This window comes from Vombatus ursinus, unplaced genomic scaffold, assembly GCF_900497805.2.
Source record: "Vombatus ursinus unplaced genomic scaffold, bare-nosed wombat genome assembly UNPS02014818.1, whole genome shotgun sequence".
Classification (NCBI taxonomy): Eukaryota; Metazoa; Chordata; class Mammalia; order Diprotodontia; family Vombatidae; genus Vombatus; species Vombatus ursinus.
In genome coordinates, this window is record NW_020954596.1 from 24,272,480 (window position 1) to 24,290,300 (window position 17,821).

General features: G+C 38.2%; 1 protein-coding gene across 5 annotated transcripts in view; it reads left to right on the top strand.

The window, feature by feature from the left end:
- CC2D2A (coiled-coil and C2 domain containing 2A) overlaps positions 1 to 17,821 on the top strand; it is a 163,170-nt gene that overhangs the window by 79,578 nt on the left and 65,771 nt on the right. For all 5 annotated transcript variants that reach the window (XR_003566823.1, XM_027836462.1, XM_027836460.1 and 2 more), the window contains exons 21-25: positions 4,066 to 4,157; positions 9,105 to 9,272; positions 13,026 to 13,131; positions 13,303 to 13,412; positions 15,753 to 15,849. Coding sequence is in view for 4 of the 5 variants with exons in the window: in XM_027836462.1 (XP_027692263.1) it covers positions 4,066 to 4,157; positions 9,105 to 9,272; positions 13,026 to 13,131; positions 13,303 to 13,412; positions 15,753 to 15,849 (573 nt within the window). In the remaining variant the exon portion in view is untranslated. The remainder of the gene's footprint in view (positions 1 to 4,065; positions 4,158 to 9,104; positions 9,273 to 13,025; positions 13,132 to 13,302; positions 13,413 to 15,752; positions 15,850 to 17,821) is intronic.

Sequence of the window (17,821 nt, forward strand, 5' to 3'; positions counted from 1 at the left end):
GTGTTTAGCATTGAAAGAAAGAAAAAAAGTCATGTGGGTCTGATCCTAGACAAAAAACTCAAGTATATTTAGACAGAGGTGGTGTTTTCTTCTTTTCTTCCAGTGGAAATATGGGGCTTTGGAAAAGAAAGTAAGGTATAGGAAGTAAACTGCTGCCAGTGGAGATGGTAACGAAAAACAGGATTTGGCTTTCTGGACTACCACTAAACAAAATGGAATTTGGGGTTTCTGGTTAGGGACAGAACATATCTCATGAAGACAGGAAAGAACATTTGGGCAGCTTTCTCTATTTGATGAAGAAAAAGGTTTTAACTAGAAATGGAGTGTTTCATTGTCAGTTTGAATGCTCCTTGAAATGTTTTGCTTTCCCACACCAATAGCAACCGCAATATCTTTAACAGTCAGTGAAGTGTGCTCTTTTAAAGCTACAATCTTACTTAAAGTAAGTCAATTTTTAAAGCCATGGAATTAAAAATACAATGAGAGAGCATAAAACACATGAGTATGGCATGAAATCCAGCACTTAACTGACAGAGAACTAATTAAAGGGTAGGAAACCAATTCAATCCTTTTTCAGCTTTTTAGAATCAAACGTGGTGAATCAGACAAGTGTCAGTAAAAGCATGAGCATTCCTGTCACAAAATGAAACCACATCAGAGTCATTGCTTGTCTCAAGCAATTCATAAGTCACCTTAATTACATAGAAATATTTATACAATGAACACAAGGTAATTTGGGGGAGAGGCACCAAGGGAATCAGGAAAGGCCTTATGTACAAGATAGCCCTTGATCTGAGCTTTGAAGGAAACTCAGAATGTAAGAAGCCAAGGTGAGAAGGAAGTGAATTCTTGGCACGGGAGACAAGTGGGGCAAAAACATAAAAAAGAGAAGGTTGGATATCATGTGTGAACAAACAGAAGGGTGTTCAGTTTGGTTGGACTGAAGAGTGTGTGAAAAAGCGTAATGTTTGATAAGACTGGAAAGGTAGGTTGGAGGCAGATTTTACAATCAATCAATTAACAAGCATTAGTGCCAAACAGAAAAGTCCTATGTGACCCTAAAGATAATAAGGGGCCACTGGATTTTATTGAACAGGGAAGTGAGACCCGATTAGACATTTGCTTTAGAAATATCACTTTGGCCTCTGTGTGAAGGATAAATTAGAGAAGGCAAAGACTTGAGGGAACTAAAGAAATTAAGAAGCTATTGCAAAAGTCTAGCCAAGATGTGATGAAGGTCTAAATCAGGGTGATGGTGTGGGGATGAACAGAAGTCATAGAGGTTGAAATAACAAGACTAGGCAACTGATTGAATATGTGGGATGAGGGAGAGTGGAAAGTCAAGGAGGACTCTGGGGTTGCACACTTGTGAAACTAGAAGAATGGGAGGATTTCTTCAGCAGTTGTGTTTCAGAAATAGAAAAGTTTATTGAAGGGTGGGCCTGAAAGGAAAGAAAATGAGTTTTGATTTTGGATTTTATGAATTTGACCAATGTCTCTTTGATATCCAGTTTGAAATGTCCCATTAGTAGTTGGTCACATAGGACTGTAGTTCAGGAGAGAGACTAGGGATGGATGACCTGGGAATCATCTTCATAGAACTGATAATAAAATCCAAGGCAGCTGATGAAAGTGCCAAAAAGAGAGAGAAAAGAAAAGAGTTTGAATGCTTTAGATTTTTCTTCCTTTTTCTTCCTCATTGAGATCAGTGCTGATGGTATTGACGGAATTTTATTTTTGAAGGGTTCCCATTCCTCTTGAGCCCCCTTTCCTTTTAGTTTTGTAGGTCATGGAATCATGCCTTCATTTCTCTGAAATCACTGCAATCTGTACTCCTGACATCAAGAGTAAATATCAGACTGCCTCCAGCACTCCCTCTTGTAGTTATCACAAATCCTAAAAAAAAAAAAAAATAGTCCTTTTTTCCCCAAGGCTCTCATCAATTCCATTTTACCAACCTTGTTGGTCAGAATTAAGTCTACTGTAGCAGTTTCTCTCATTACTTCCTCTGCCTTCTGAGATATGGAATTGTCAGCAAAGCACAATCAAGACTTTATCTGATTTTTAGCAGAGTAAGACATAGCAGATGTTCATCACTACTATACTTTGGCTCCATGCCCATTTTATGAATTGCTATGGGAACTCATCATCTCTTTCTTCTATCTGATAAGGTAATATATAGTGTATTACAAACATTTCATCAGACACTATCCCCCTATGCTTCCATAGTAGCATTTGATGCATGGAAATATAGCCTTCTTTCCCTTCTATCTATCTCCTCCCTAGCCCTGACCCAACTAATTTATTTTACCATAACCTCTGTCTACATACTAAAAATTAAAAGTAGCTCCTCCCCACAAAAATCTTGGGGATCCCTGGATGATAGGAATAATTATTAATTGATTTTTTAAATGGACTTAAAACTTCAGGATTAATTTCATTTTGATTATTAAGGGCAAATTGTAGTTCACACATAATTATGTATCAAATAGAAGAGGGGCTTATGGAATCAAGCCCAGACTTTAAATTCCATTAGAATAATAATCTACAGTGCATTTTAAAATAGTAATCTACCATGACCAAATAAGAGATATAGAACATTATAAAATGCAAAATGGATAATTTTGATTACATTGAATTAAAAAAGGTTTTGCACAAATAAAACCAATGTAACCAAGATTAGAAGGAAAGCAAAAAGCTGGGAAATAATTTTTATAGCCAGTGTTTCTGATAAAGGCCTAATTTCTAAAATATATAGAGAGCTGAGTCAAATTTATAAGAAAACATGTCATTCTGCCATTGATAAATAATCAAAGGATATGAACAGGCAATTTTCAGAGCAAGAAATTAAAGCTGCCTATAATAATATGAAAAAATGTTATAAATCACTATTGATTAGAGAAATGCAAATTAAACATTAAAATGCAACTCTGAGGTACCATCTCACACCTATCAGATTGGCTAATATGAGAGAAAAGGAAAATGATAAATGTTGGAGAAGATGTGGGAAAATTTAAACACTACTGCACTGTTGGTGGAGTTGCAAACTGATCCAACAATTCTGGAGAATTTAGAACTATGCCCAAAGGGCAACCAAACTGTGCATACCCTTTGATCCAGCAATAACACTGCTAGGTATGTACCCCAAAGAGATCATAAAAAGGGAAAAGGACCCACACATACAAAAATATTTATAGCAGTTCTTTTTGTGGTGGCAAAGAATTGGAAATTGAGGGGGTGTCCCTCAATTGGCAAATAGCTGAACAAGTTGTGGTATATGAATGTAATAGAATACAATTGTGCTATAAGAAATGATGAGCAAGCAGACTTCAGAAAAACCTGGAAAGACTTGTATGGACTGATGCTGAGTGAGGTGAGCAGAACCAGGAGAACATTGTACACAGTAACAGCCATGTTATGTTGTATGATGACTAACTTGGATAGACTTAGCTCTTCTCAGCAATGTAATGATCCCAGACAATTCCAAAAGACTCATGATGGAAAATGCTAACCACATCCAGAGAAAGAACTATGAAGTCTGAATGCAGATTGAAACATACTATTTTCACTTTGTTTTTGTTTTTTCTTTCTTGTGGTTTTCCCCTTTTGTTCTGATTCTTCTTTCACAACATAACTAATGTGGAAATATGTTTAACATGATTGTACATGTATAACCTATATCAGATTGCTTGCTGTCTTGGGGAAGGGGAATAGGAGAGAGGGAGAAAAATTTAGAACTCAAAATTTTATAAAAATGAATATTGAAAACTATTTTTACATGTAGTTGGAAAAAAATACTATTAAGGAAAAAATAATAATCTATAAGGCAGCATGAAGGAGTAGATAAAGTACTGTACTTTGTGTCAGGACACCTAGGTTCAAATCTCAACTCAGACACATATTAGCTGTGTGATCATTGAAAGTCACTTTATCTCCCAGAGAATCAGTAAAATGGGGATAATAAGACTTGTATTACTTTTCAAAACTTCAAGTTCTATATAAATGTGAATTATTATCATAAATTTACTGAGAAAATTGCTAGTGAACCTGACTTTTTCCCCATAGGTTAGAGAATCTGTGATAAACCGTTTCCTAATTGCAAAACACCATTTTCTTCTTTCGGACCTGGTTATAGAAGAGGATGTTCCCAATATTAGGTAGGTAAGGAGGGAGGGGGAGTGGGGAATGTTCTTTTAGAACTTTGAGTTTTGTTTACCTTGCCACCTTTAGGGCCTTTTGTAAAGGAAAGATGGTCTGTGAATGTAGGATTTCCTCATCATTGAAGTCTCATTGTGGCCCAGGATAGAGTTGGTAACACAGATAGTAAAGTGCCTGCTATGGACACACGCTTCGAGAAGGAACCATAAGCACTGACAACCCAAAGCCTGCAGCAAATCCGCTACAACCTCCTTTCCCATGCCCACTTAGCTAGAGCCTTTCTCATCCCTTATTTCATTTCAACAACAAATATTTATCAAGTGCCCACTCTCATGCAAGGCATTGTTACCAGATACTGGGAGAAATGCAAAGACAAATAATATAAACTCCCTGCCCTCAAGGAACTTTCAATCTGTTAGGGGCGATGACACGTAGAGAAATAACTATACTCCAAACAGAAACAAAATACTCTAAGAGATCTGAGAAGGCAGAACTTCTTTGGGTTTGAGGGGATGTAGGACTGGGCAGGAAGGGTAAATCAGGGTTAACCTGATGGCATTTAAGATGGTCCTTGAAGGATGGTTGTGATTTCATCAGGTGGAGATGAAAGAGGTAGGCATTCCAGGAATATGAAACACCATGAACATATATACAAAGATGGCTTTACCAATTCCTGCCACCTTCTCTCTTCCCACAGAGATGTTACCCCACCCAGATTCTGTATAGTCTGTTTCTTCCATTTCATTCTAACTTCCTTCCTCTTCCTACCCCCATCCAATTTTTACCATACCTCACTATCACAGAAGCATAGAGGTTTGGCTGACCAAGAAGAATAATCGGTGGGAATGGTGATGGGATGGATCCAGCTATACCAATGGGAAAAATGCTATGACCACAACTGGTGGGAAGATACCTGGAATATTCATATAAGTTAGTAGACTGTATTTCTCTTGTTGACTTCATTTCCATAAATAACTTCTAAATTTTCCCAAGAAGCCTGATTCCTCACTCCTCTCTCTCACATAATCTATATTCCAACCAAACCAGATTCCCAGGTATTCCTCAGTCTCATCATACACTCTCCTGCCTTCATGGATTCACACAGGTTTTTCTGCCGTGGCTGAAACAGACTTATTCCTCATCTCCACCTATTGAAGTCCTTCTCTTCCTTCAAGACCCAAGCTGGTCGGCCATGACCTTCTCTGTGAAGTTTTCTCAGATTTCCCAACTGCAAGTGACCTCTCCCTCCCCAGATTTTCAGAAAACACTTTATCCTGGTGTCTGTGTCACTCTTATCCCATTCTATTTTGTCACCCTTACTTAAGTATGTATCTTATTCTCCTTATTAGATTATAAATTCCTTGTGGCCTGCCAATGCCTTGTATAATACCGTACATTAAGAAGAAGCTTAATAAATGTGTTACAGTAGGTTATCTCAGGCTTTAAAGTTCAAAGGGTTATTACTGATGATCCAGTTCAACCTCCTCATTTTATAGAAGAAACTGAAACTCAGAAATGTTAAAATAGTAATAAGTAACAAAGTAATAAGTAATTATTACACAAGTAATAAGTAACAAAGCCAAAGTTCAAACCCAGATCTTTTGACGTCCAAGTCCAGATTTCTTTCCATTATACCTTTGTGTGTTGAGCTACATAACTAATTCCCTCAAATATGTTGTGTTGAATAATAGAAAACTGAATGATGTCAAAAACTATGTGTTGGGGACCAGAGAGGAGGCAGAGAGGAGGCAAGCATGAAAATATTCCAAAGCATTCCTTTGGACAACAGAATAGCTGAATTTATGGTTTTGTGTTATAAATGCATTGTCAGTGAACAACTCTCCTTTTGCCATAGCCTTTTCCTAGCTCTCCACAAAATCACCCGGCTACATGGCTCCCCCAAAAAGAACATTTCTGTTAGAGATTTTCTTTCTTTGGAAACATGATCAAGGTGGGAGAATGCAAAAGAAATGAGAGAAGACTACTACAGAGTCCATTATAGCCCACACACTCATTCTCTACTAGACCTCTGATCCTCAGACACTTCTCCTTAGGTATCCAGGACGCTGGAACCCAAGAGTTCAGTAGCCACCCATATAGTCCCCTTGATCAGGTACAGGGTTGGGTATGTCAGAAGTAACATTCACCAAAGCCCTCTCTTGCCTACACTTTGGGAAAATACAGGTTTTTGGTTTGTTTACAGTCTTGCAAGTTACTTGTAGAATAGATCATATTTTTCATTTTATGTTGTTTCTCTTTATGCATGCCATTCTGCTTTATTTGGGGCATTAAGTTCTGATGGCTCAGGGTATGTGCTTTCCTATTTTGTTTTTGCATTTAGCTATTAATCTGCTTCTATATCTGTTACTCCCAGTCAACATGCCATAACTCCCTGTGTAGAGTACCTCATAGATGAGTCACTTTCCAGGATCAGAGCACTAACCTAGGGAAGTGCTCAAGCAGATCACGCCCCTGCCCCCTGCCCCACAATAACTTACAGAAGAACTCCAAGTTTATGCCTACTTCCTGGGAACAACCTGCCTACCCCTGGTGATAGCAGAGCATGAATCTATAAATAGCCAGAGCTGGTAGCTACTTAACTTTCTTAAAAGAGCTCATCTTTTGGTGGGGTCTATGAGAGGTACCTTCAAAGGAATCTACTTTGTTATCAGCTGATGTGGGCTAACGGGGGAGTATGAAGTCCAGCCAGGGACTGAAAAAAAAAATGTTCCCAAGTAGGACCAGCTCACACAGTCAAGCCCCAGTTATTATCTGAATCAATGGAAAGATTACCCACGCAGATTTTTTTTTCTAAAATCCTGATTTTTTTTAAAGTATTAAAGAAAAGGGTTATCTTCGAAAAAGTTTCCATGCTCTGTGATTCATGAGTTTTCTACTCTGTTAAGTTTGTCTTCTTTCCCGTAAGTCAGGAATTCTTAACCTGGAGTCCATGACCTTATTTTTTTTATAAACTATTTTAATAACTATTTTAACATAATTGTTTTCCTTTGCAATCTATGTATTTTATTTTATGTATTTAAAAATATCATTCTGAGGAGGGGTACACAGGCTTCAATAGATTGCCAAAGGTGTCCTGACTTAAATAGAATCACCTTCCCTTAAGTGATTTTTTTAAAAACTCATTGTCTTCCTCAAATGAACTAGGTAGACAGGAGAGAGCCTCCATGTTGAGAACAGAAAGATCTGGAGGAACTGAATGACTCTGAAGCCAGATAGAGACTAGTGAGGATTACTACCCCCTCACAACTCTGAGTAAGAACCTATGATCAAATAAAGAAAATATCAGTTAGACCTGGGCCTGGGGCTCAAATGGGAATGTAGCTCTTATCCTTTTGGGGCCTTCACATGAACATTGGGCAGCATTGTGATCCTTCACAAAGAGGCCATCTTGGCTCCTTCCTGGGATTCTAGCCATTGCCCATGTGAGATTAAAGCCCTGCAGGGCTCACTTTGTCCCTTGACATTTTAGCTCACTCTTCACAGTTCCACCTGTAGAATGAAATATAGTTAGAAGTGTATATTTTTAAACTTCTAGACTAGAATTTAATTCTTTGGTTCATATTATTCTTCCCCTTTTTTGACACGTTTTCATTCATTCATTCATTATTTATTGAATGTCTATTATGTTCAATACATTGTGAGAAGCCCTATGAGGGATACAAAAATGCATAAATGCTGCTCTTCAATAGGCTACAACCTATTAGAGTAGATAACATGAGTACAAAGATAAACCAAATACAAAGTAAAATGTAGTTAAGCGCCATATAAGTGATATGGACTATTGTTTCTCAAATTGAGCTCTATAGAAACTTGGTATTCTGCACAAAGTGGAGAGAGATTCCCTAAGGAAATTTTGTTGCTAGAGCTATTCTCTTTAGAAAAATATTAAACATTAAATTGCATACATATCAAAAATGCTTATTCCCTGCATCATTTCTTCAAGTTTGAAAATAGGCTTAATTTCCTCTATTTTGCTCTTGAATTGCCTATCCCCTAATATTTTTGTCGAAGGCATTCCTTATCTTCAGATCCCCTAGTCATGGATTTCTGTGTTATGTAACTGTTTCAAGCCCAAAAATACCCAAATAAATTTTGGAAATGCTCACATAGACAACAAGTGCTTCAGGAGTCCCGAGGAGACAAAGATTGTTTCTAATGGAGGGGATTGTGGAAGACTTCATTGAAGGGATGTCATTGGATTTGGGTGCTAGAGGAAGAGTAGGATGTGGATATGTGGAGGAGTATGGGGAACATTCCTTGCTAGAGGAAGTAAAATAAGCACAATCTGAGGGAAAGGTATTTTTGTTAAACAGTTAACGGACTGATCTGGTTGGAATCAAGAGTTCATGTAGTGGAATAGTATAGGATGGGGCTAGAAAGACCAGAATTTAAATATTCTTCCTTAGGCAGTTAGCAGTTAAAATAAATTTAGTAACAGTCTCTACTTAAGTGTCTCTCCCATCACAGTAGATTATCAATCTCCTAAAGTGCACAAGGGGTCTTTGAGAGGCCCTTAAGGTGCTTTGAGGCAATTTATGGGTAAAGGTCTCATGGTCTTTCAGACTTTTACTTTCTACAATGTATTTTAAGTAACTCTGATCAACCCAATGATCCGCCCCAACTCCATAGGACTCATGATATAAAATTCTATCCACCTCCAAATAAAGAACTGATGGACTCAGAGTACAGATTGAAGCATATTTTATTCCTTAATTTTTCTAGCTTTTTTTTTCAGAATATGGCTAATGTGGAAATGTGTTTTGCATGAGAGTAAGAGAGAGAGAGAGACACTGTGTGTGTAAAATAGGTGTCATATTTCTTGCCTTCTCAATGGGGGGGGAGGGAGAGAATGTGGAACTGAAAAGTAAAATAAAATTAAAATAAATTGATAAAATGTCCTTAACATCCCATTCTGTGGTCATTAGCATTCTGGGTGTAAGCCTCTTCAAGTTGGCAGAACAAAAGCGACCACTGAAGCCCAGGAGAAAAGGAAGGAAAAAAGTTCCAGCACAAAATCTGTCAGATGGAGACATCAAAGTCTTGGTGAACGTCCTTAGAGCTTATGATATTCCAGTACGAAAACCCACAGTCAGGTAAGAAAGAGATGCCACCTGGTCTAAGGTGGGACTGTCATTTAAGAGGTAGATGAGAATTGAAAGTTCATTTGGTCCAATCTGGATATGAAAAGAGCATCCCCTTCTATGGTATCTGAACAGGGGAGCATCCAGCCTCCACCTAAGCACCTGTGATGAGTGGAAGTCTGTTAAATAGCCCTAATGGTTATTCTTTGTACCAGAGAAGTTTTTTCCTTAGGTTAAACTAAATTCTGCTTCTTTGTAATGTCCACCCATTTCTCCTATTTCTGCCTTCCAAGATCAAACAGAACCTGTCTGATCCCTCCTGTACATTAAAAATAGCTAACACTAGCTATTAGTGTTCTTTACCTTTCCTTTAATGGACAGTTTTTATTAAATGCTTATTGCATTTGTTTAAAATATTTATTTATTCTATTGGGTATTTATGCTATTCTATGTACTTATTCCCCTGATGTGCTGAAGCAAAAGTTCTGCAAACACTGATTACTCATCACTCACATGACTTCTATAGTGTTTTAAGGTTCATAAACCACTCCTAAAGGCTTAAAGGCCAGGTGTGGCTTCAAGGCCACAGGCTGCCCACCCCTGGTTTATACAGACCTGGGAAAGAGGCAATGTAAGTATTATTATCCCCATTTTATGGATATAGAAACTGAGGCTCAAAGTAGGTAAGAGACTTGCCCAGGGCTTCATAACTAGTAACTAAATGAGCTCTCCTGACTGCAGGTCCAGGGCCCTTTTTACTATTGCATATGGTCATATTAAAGAGACCTCCCCACTTTCTGTCTGATGCTGTGCTCCATTTATTTTGTGGAAAGAGAATTGCGATTCACGGGGTTCCCTCATCTGGTTGCAAGGAAGGGCCTAATATTAAGAAATAGCTTGTTCCCGCAGTAGATGGAGCTCCAGCCTTGGAGTCAGGAGGACCTGAGTTCAAATGAGACCTTTGACACTTACTAGCTGTGTGAGCCTGGGCAAGTCACTTAACCCCAATTGCCTCACCAAAAAAAAAGAAAAAAAAAGAAATAACTTGTTCCCTTTTGGGGAACAGGGCCAAGAAGCTCAGGGACCCCATGGTGCTCCAGTCTTCCTTGCTGCAGTGGTCACTAGCAATTCTGGCCCTTTCTATCTTTGCTTTTCTTAATTCTCTGTCCACCCCCTCCCTTTTATTTTCTCTTATTTCTCATGCTTGGCCTGCTCTTATAGAAAGAGGCAGGCAGCAAGACGTGGTACTAGGAATCAGAAGAGCTGAGTTTGTATTCTGGCTCTTACCAGTGACTGGCTATGTGGCTTTGGTCAAGTCACAATTTCTCTGCACTTCTGTTTACTCATCTGGAAAAAAAAAAAAGGTTGGGGGAGCTAATTAGACTTGTGCTTTCTACCTCACCCCACTGTTGTAGGCCCAAATCAAATCCAGCGTAGACCACATCTAGGCAAGCTATTCTTAGCGAATGCAAATGGTCCCTTGTTGATGTCTTTCCTGGTGTTTGGTTGTTACAAAGCCAAATGCTCCTAGGAATCATCAATCTGTTGCTTGTACATATTCACAGCACACCAAGAATTAATACCATTGTATGACTTAATTAAATCATTAACATGATATAATTCACCCGAAAAAGATCATAACTTAACAGTGAAATGAAAAGGTGTATTTCTCAGAAAACATGTACATGTTAATTCTATTTATTAAAGCCTCTGGACAGACTGGTTTTTTTAGAAATCAATCCACTCTGCCTCAAATAAATAAATATAGGCATACCTATGAGATATTGTGACTTCAGTTCCAGACCATTGCAATAAAGCAAATATCACAATAGAGTCACATGAATTTTTTTGGTTTCCCAGTGAATATAAAAATTGTTTACACTATACTGTAGCTATTAAGTATACAACAATAGTACTATGTCTAAAAAAAATGGACATACCTTGATTAAAAAATACTTTATTGCGTGCACCTAGGTGGCATATAGGATAAAGCACCACCCCTGGAGTCAGGAGGATCTAAGTTCAAATTCGACCTCAGACACTTGACACTTACTAGCTGTGTGACCCTGGGCAAGTCACTTAACACTGATCGTCTTGCAAAACAAAATAAAATACTTTATTGCTAAAAACCACTACCCATCATCTAAGTCTTTAGCAAGTCATAATCTTTTTTCTAGTGGAGGGTCTGACCTCAATGTTGATGGCTGCTGACTGATCTGGGTGGTGGTTCCTGAAGGTTGGGGTGACAGTAGCAATTTCTTAAAATAAGACAGTAATGAAATTTGCCATATGATTGACTCCTCCCTTCACCTGAATACTTAGAGGTCATTACAATGGTATTAACAGGCCTAATTTCAATATTGTTGTATCTCAGGGAATAGGGAGGCCTAAGGAGAGGGGGAGAAATGGGGAAATGGCTGGTAGGTGGAGCAATTTAATTAAGTTCTCCATCTTATATGGGCATCCACATATACGTGAGGTCCCAAAACAATTACAATAGTAACATCAAAGATCATTAATCACTGATCACCATAAGGATATAGTGACAATGAAAAAAATTTGAAATATCATGTGAATTATCAAAATGTGACAAAGACACACAACATGAGCACATGCTGTTGGGAAAAAATGGTGCCAATAGACTTGCTTCATGCAGGGCTGCCACAAACCTTTGATTTGTAAAAAAACATAGTATCTGCAGAGCTCAATAAAATGAGGCATACCTATAGAAAGAAGCATAAACAAACCTATATTTACACATTTAAGTATGACTACAATACTCTCATGGACCTGTAATCCCATCAAAGCTGGTATTCGACACTTGCCAGGCCAACTCATTCTTCTTTTTTTCTACCTTCCATTGCTTTCTTACATGTTGAGGTGAGTAGAATATACTAAGTGGCAAAGATAAGGTATAGTCAAATGAGATAATTTATGTAAAACATTTGATTCATCTATATTTTCCCACAGTGCCTGACCACAGAGTAAACACAATGATTATGAACGGACTGACACATTCAATAGAGTCCCCTTAGAAATGGTCCGTGGACAAATCAATAGCCTACTATTGTTCTATTGGAGTTAATGTTTAGTGGACTGTTACTCAGGTGCATAAAATGGTTGCTTTTGGTGATTTCATAAAAGTATTGGCATATAAACTCTTTGACAGGTTCAACAAAGTTATCTTTGGAGATGATATTGCAGTTAGGATGATATCCGGGCTTGGTTTCCTTCCACTGGGTCTCTATGCTTGAAGGGCTTTTTATTCCACATAATTTGGAGGTCATGAATATTCAATATGTCATCATCTACTAAAAACATTCTAAAATATTAAAAAATTGGTATTCTGCCCAGCAATTCAGATTTCAGTCTGTCTATCCATGCCTACATACCCTGTGTGTTTCTCTTCCATGTATTACCATTAAAGTTGCCACTGGAAGTCTACCCAGCATGCCTGGGGTTTTATTCATGTTCTTTTTAACACTGCATAGATACCAGTGGGGCACACAGGCTGTTATCCCTTTCTTTTGCTATATGATTCACCGATCTTTTTTTCCACTAGTGCATTTATTTGATGAATTCCTTTACACCACTTCTCTAATACAATTCCTTACTTATAACATGCTTCAGCCTGCTCATGCCCCACCTTTGCCTCTCTCTCCTCCTTTGGGTGATTCTCAACTTCATTACTTCCTTAAATTCTATGAAGATTAATTAATCCTCGGCGTTGTGTCACCTGGAACTTGTATGACTTTTCTCTCCTAGCAAACTCCAGCAGCCGTCCCGATCTTCAAGGCCTTTCAGTGAAACACTTGTGACTTCCCCATCAATGCAAAGTCCAGCCTATACTGTGGACAATGTACTCAGTCAGGTAACAAATCCAAAATCTGAAGTTCATTTTTTCACAGTTTATTCGAATTAAATCTGAGAGGCAGCACATCTTACCTTATATTTTCTTTTGCCCCATGCTTTTGCCTGAGGCAAAACCTTTGGTTTGGTTGCTATCAATTTGTTTTCTTTCTAATTTGCTCTCATTTTTAAGGTTTTAGTTCGACCTTTTGTAGAAGTTTCTTTTCAAAGAACTGTTTGCCACACTACTACAGCTGAAGGTCCAAATCCCAGCTGGAATGAGGAACTTGAACTTCCATTTCGGTAAGGGCAAATCATATATTTTTTTTCTTTCTCCATAGATACTATAAAATGTTTTGAGGGCCTGAGAGATCATTGAACCAACCCCCTCATTTTACAGAAGAGGAAACTGTGATCTAGAAAGATGAAAGATTCTCTAGAGTCAGGCAGATAATTAGTGCCAAAGCAAAAAAAAAAAAGAAAAAAAAAAAACAACAAGGTCTCATGATTACCATCCATCATAGAGCTTCAGGTCGATTGTGAAGAAAAGGAAAATGTCCATGTTATGAAAAGTCTGAGTCAGTGGGTGCATGATTTGTACACTTTTAGGTTGATGAAGTCCAAAACTGAATAATTTTCTTGTCCCTCTAGCCCCATTCCTATGCCTGTAGAGAGTACCACCATCCTCCCAGTCACCAAGGTTAATGACTTTGGCATTCTTCTTGACCCCCCACAATATCTCTCAAATCCATCCCCTTCTCTCTACTCACAGAGCCACTCCACTATTTCAGGCCCTCATTAACTCTCACCTGAGCTGTTGAAATAGCTTCCTGGCTGACCTCCCTGCCTCAAGGTGCCAAAATAATTTTCCTAGAGTGCAGGACTAACTCCATCACTCCCTTAGTCAACAAATTCCAATGACCCCCTTCTACTTTTAGGATCAAATATTTGTTTTTTAAGGCCCTTTGCAACCTGATCCCAACCTATGTTTCCAACCTTATTACACATTATTCCTCTTCTCACACTCTATGTTCCAACCAAACTGTCCCCTTTACTGTTCATCACAGATGATATGCCATCTCCCAGCTTCATGAATTTGTATTGGCTGCCCTCATGCTTGGAATGAATGCACTCCCACCTCCTCTGTCTCACAGGAACACATTTCCTTGAAAATTTGCCCAACTGGCACATTTTGCATGAAGTCTCTCCTGATTTCTACCTTGCTGCTACTGCCTTTTCCCCTCCAAAAAAAAAAAATCACATTATGTAATTTATTATCTGATGAGATAATTATAAAGCATTCACCACAATGCCCGGCACATAGAAATGTTAGCTACTATTATTACCATTACTTATTTTGTATATACATATTCATGTACTTGTTGGCTCTTACGATAAAATGTAAGCTCCTGAAGGGCAGAGATTACTTCATATTTTTGTATCCCCAGTGACTAGCACATACTAGGTACTTAAAGTATAATTCTGTATTAATTTTTTTTGCACCTAGAATATGACATAAAAATTGTCCAAGGAGTCACTGATACGTACTACTGCCAATCATACTTATTAACACACAACCAATTTATCATATGCTCATAGCACAGTCTCACAGTACACAAAAATCAGTGGGCCCCCAATAACATCTGTGACAATCTTTTATAGGTTGAATTACAAAGCAGTATAGATACAATTGGAGTTTTAAGAGGGAAGAATGGGAAGCTAAAGATTTACACATCAAAGAACATAGCAGAAAGGGATGATCTATATCAGGTTAAAACAGGAAACTAGCCAGTAAACACTGGAGCTTATAGCTGGTATCTCAAGGTGGAATTTTCCAAACAGGGCAGAAACGAATCAGATAGCACCAGGGCTATAGTTGATATCTCAAATTAAGTAAATAAAAGTAATAAAGTTGAGCCAGAAATTCTCTTATCACTAACCAGTTAATCATCTGAGCTAAAGTTCGGTGTCTCAATTAAATTCTGCATGCTCTGACTAGTGATGTGACTAGCTGTCTTAAGGAAATGGTAGTCATAAAGCCAATTCAGAAAAATGCTCTTACCACAAATGAAAAAAACTGACTTCATGACATGGTTTCCATGCCTTGTATGACCGTAGATAGATGACAACCTTTCAAAGCCTCAAATTCTCTATCTGTGAAGTGGGCAAAATTATATTTGCACTACCTGTTTTGCATAGTTGTGAGGAAAATGCTCTGTTTATAATTTCTAGAGTAAGGGAAGTTGATCAGAGGAGTGACCTGATAGATTTGATTAGTTTCCCCAAAAAAATTGATGAATTTATAGGGTATATACCTTATCTAGGATCAGGAAACTACTTCCCCATGCTGAAGGCAGTCACATCCACTGGTGCCTTGTTAAAAAGATAGGGACTGACTTTTGATTAGGTTCCAAGAACTTGTGCTACTCTCAAGCCGATTGGCTGGCTGAAACTCATTTTCAGAAATGAACTGATAAACCTGCTCAACCTTTTCACTCTCCCCTCCACCCCGGCCTTTTAACCTCTTCTCTATAATCTTTCTTTCTCAGGGGAGTCTCCTGAGGATCAACACTCCCACCCTCATATACCTTCACACTCATTTACTCATTTTTATAATAATCTGATTGTATTTTGCTTTGATAGAGCTCCTAATAGTGATTATAGCACAGCCAGTATGCAATCAGTGAAGGATGATATATTCATTAACATTTTTGATGAAGCACTCTACGATGTCTTGGAGGTAAGCTCATGGTTTTGAGGAAGAAATCCATACCATTTCTCATATCTTCTAGTGGTTGTAGGTATACTGCTTACCCTGATCCTAACAATGGGTGAATTGGGTGAGTTGAATGAGTTCTGTTGGAGACAGAAGTGGGGTTCATGGTACTTAATCAACCTTTTCTGATTTGAGGATCAGAGAGAAAAGGGTTGTCAAATTTCTGGTCACTTCCCCTCCTACTCGCAAACTTCGGTCAAGGCATTCCTTTGCTGGCAAGGGTCCAAGATCAAGCCAAGCTCCAAAACTAGAGCCATTTTGCTGAAAGGGGCAGGGGCAGGAGGCTGTAAATGACACAAAAACATTCTTAAAACCAAGAACTGCAATAGAATCCGAGAGGATTCTAATGAGTGGCAAGGTTAGGAGTTCAAGCTAAATGTACTTTGATAATGGGCAAGTAACAAGATAGTAAGCTAGAAAAAAAGTGATCTGAATTTGCCACAGAATTGGTCTTTAGGTTTAGAGTGTGTGTGTGTGTGTGTGTGTGTGTGTGTGTGTGTGTGCGCCTGTGTGTGTTTTTAATGCCAAGGCATGTTAGGGATACCCTTTAGTTTTTCCTTATTCCTCTAAACTGGAATATCCCTAACAATATGAGCCTAATTTTCTCCATAAGTCAGTGGCAAAATCAAGCCAGTTTTCCAAGTTCTTGATGGAAAGGGTTCAACCTGGTGTTTACAGAACCATTACTTCTAGACTCTCTGAATAGTGGCATGTTAATGAATTACCTAGGATTTGGCAAAAACACACACAAACCCTATAAATATTTATTCTGAAAGAATAGGCTATCTAGATCATTTTTATTAGTTCTTCAAATAATAACTTGATTCTTCAATATGATATGCCATTCTGATAAAATGAAATGTTTGCATGACTAACAGTTAGGAAGTAAACTCCTTTACTTTTAGTCATTGTTTAAAAAGTCTAAGCTCAGGGCAGCTAGATGGAGCAGTGGATAGAGCTCTGGCCTTGGAGTAAGAAGGACCTGAGTTCAAATCCAGTCTTAGACACATGACACTTACTAGCTGTGTGACCCTGGCCAAGTCACTTAACCCCAATTGCCTCACCAAAAAGCAAAAAAAAAAAAAAAAAGAAAAGAAAAAGAATGGGGGCAGCTAGGTGGTGCAGTGGATACAGCATCAGCCCTGGAGTTGGGAGGACCCAAGTTCAAATCCAGCCTCAGACACATAACACTGGGCAAGTCACTTAACCCAATTGCCTCACCAAAAAAAAAAAAAAAATGTCTAAGCTCATTTATTGCCTTAGTAAATAGAATCTAATACATACAACTGAATCTCTCTTTGATGATAAAAGATCATTCAAGGTTTTCAGGCCATAGAATACTACTAAATTCTGTCAATTCTGTTTATAAAATATCTCCTAAATCCACCCCCTCATCACTATTCCTACTGCCTCCACCCAAGTAGAGGCCTCCATTGCGATCCAACTGAATTGAACTATTGCAATAACCACACATATACAGACTTAGAACTGGAAGGGAGCTTAGAAGTCATCTAGACCAGTGGTGTCAAGCCCAAAGAGAAACAGGGCCCACTAAACTGTACATAAGGATCCCAAGGCCACATATTGACTTAGAAAACTATATATTAACATTATCTATATTCTATGATATTTTTTATTATTTTGTTAAATATTTCCCAATGGGCATTTTTATATGGTTTGGGCTGCATAGGATTGATGAAGGCCAAATGTAGCCTACAGGCAAGTTATTTGACGCATCTGATCAAGTTTATGTTCAATAGTTTTCAGTTGTGTCCTTCTCTTTATGGCCCTATTTGGGGTTTCCTTGGCAAAGATACTGGAGTGGTTTGCCATTTCCTTTTATAGCTCATATTACAGATGAGGAAACTCAGGTCCGGAGAGATTTAAGTACAAAGATGGGATTTGAACTAAGATCTTCTAGTTTCAAATTCAGTTT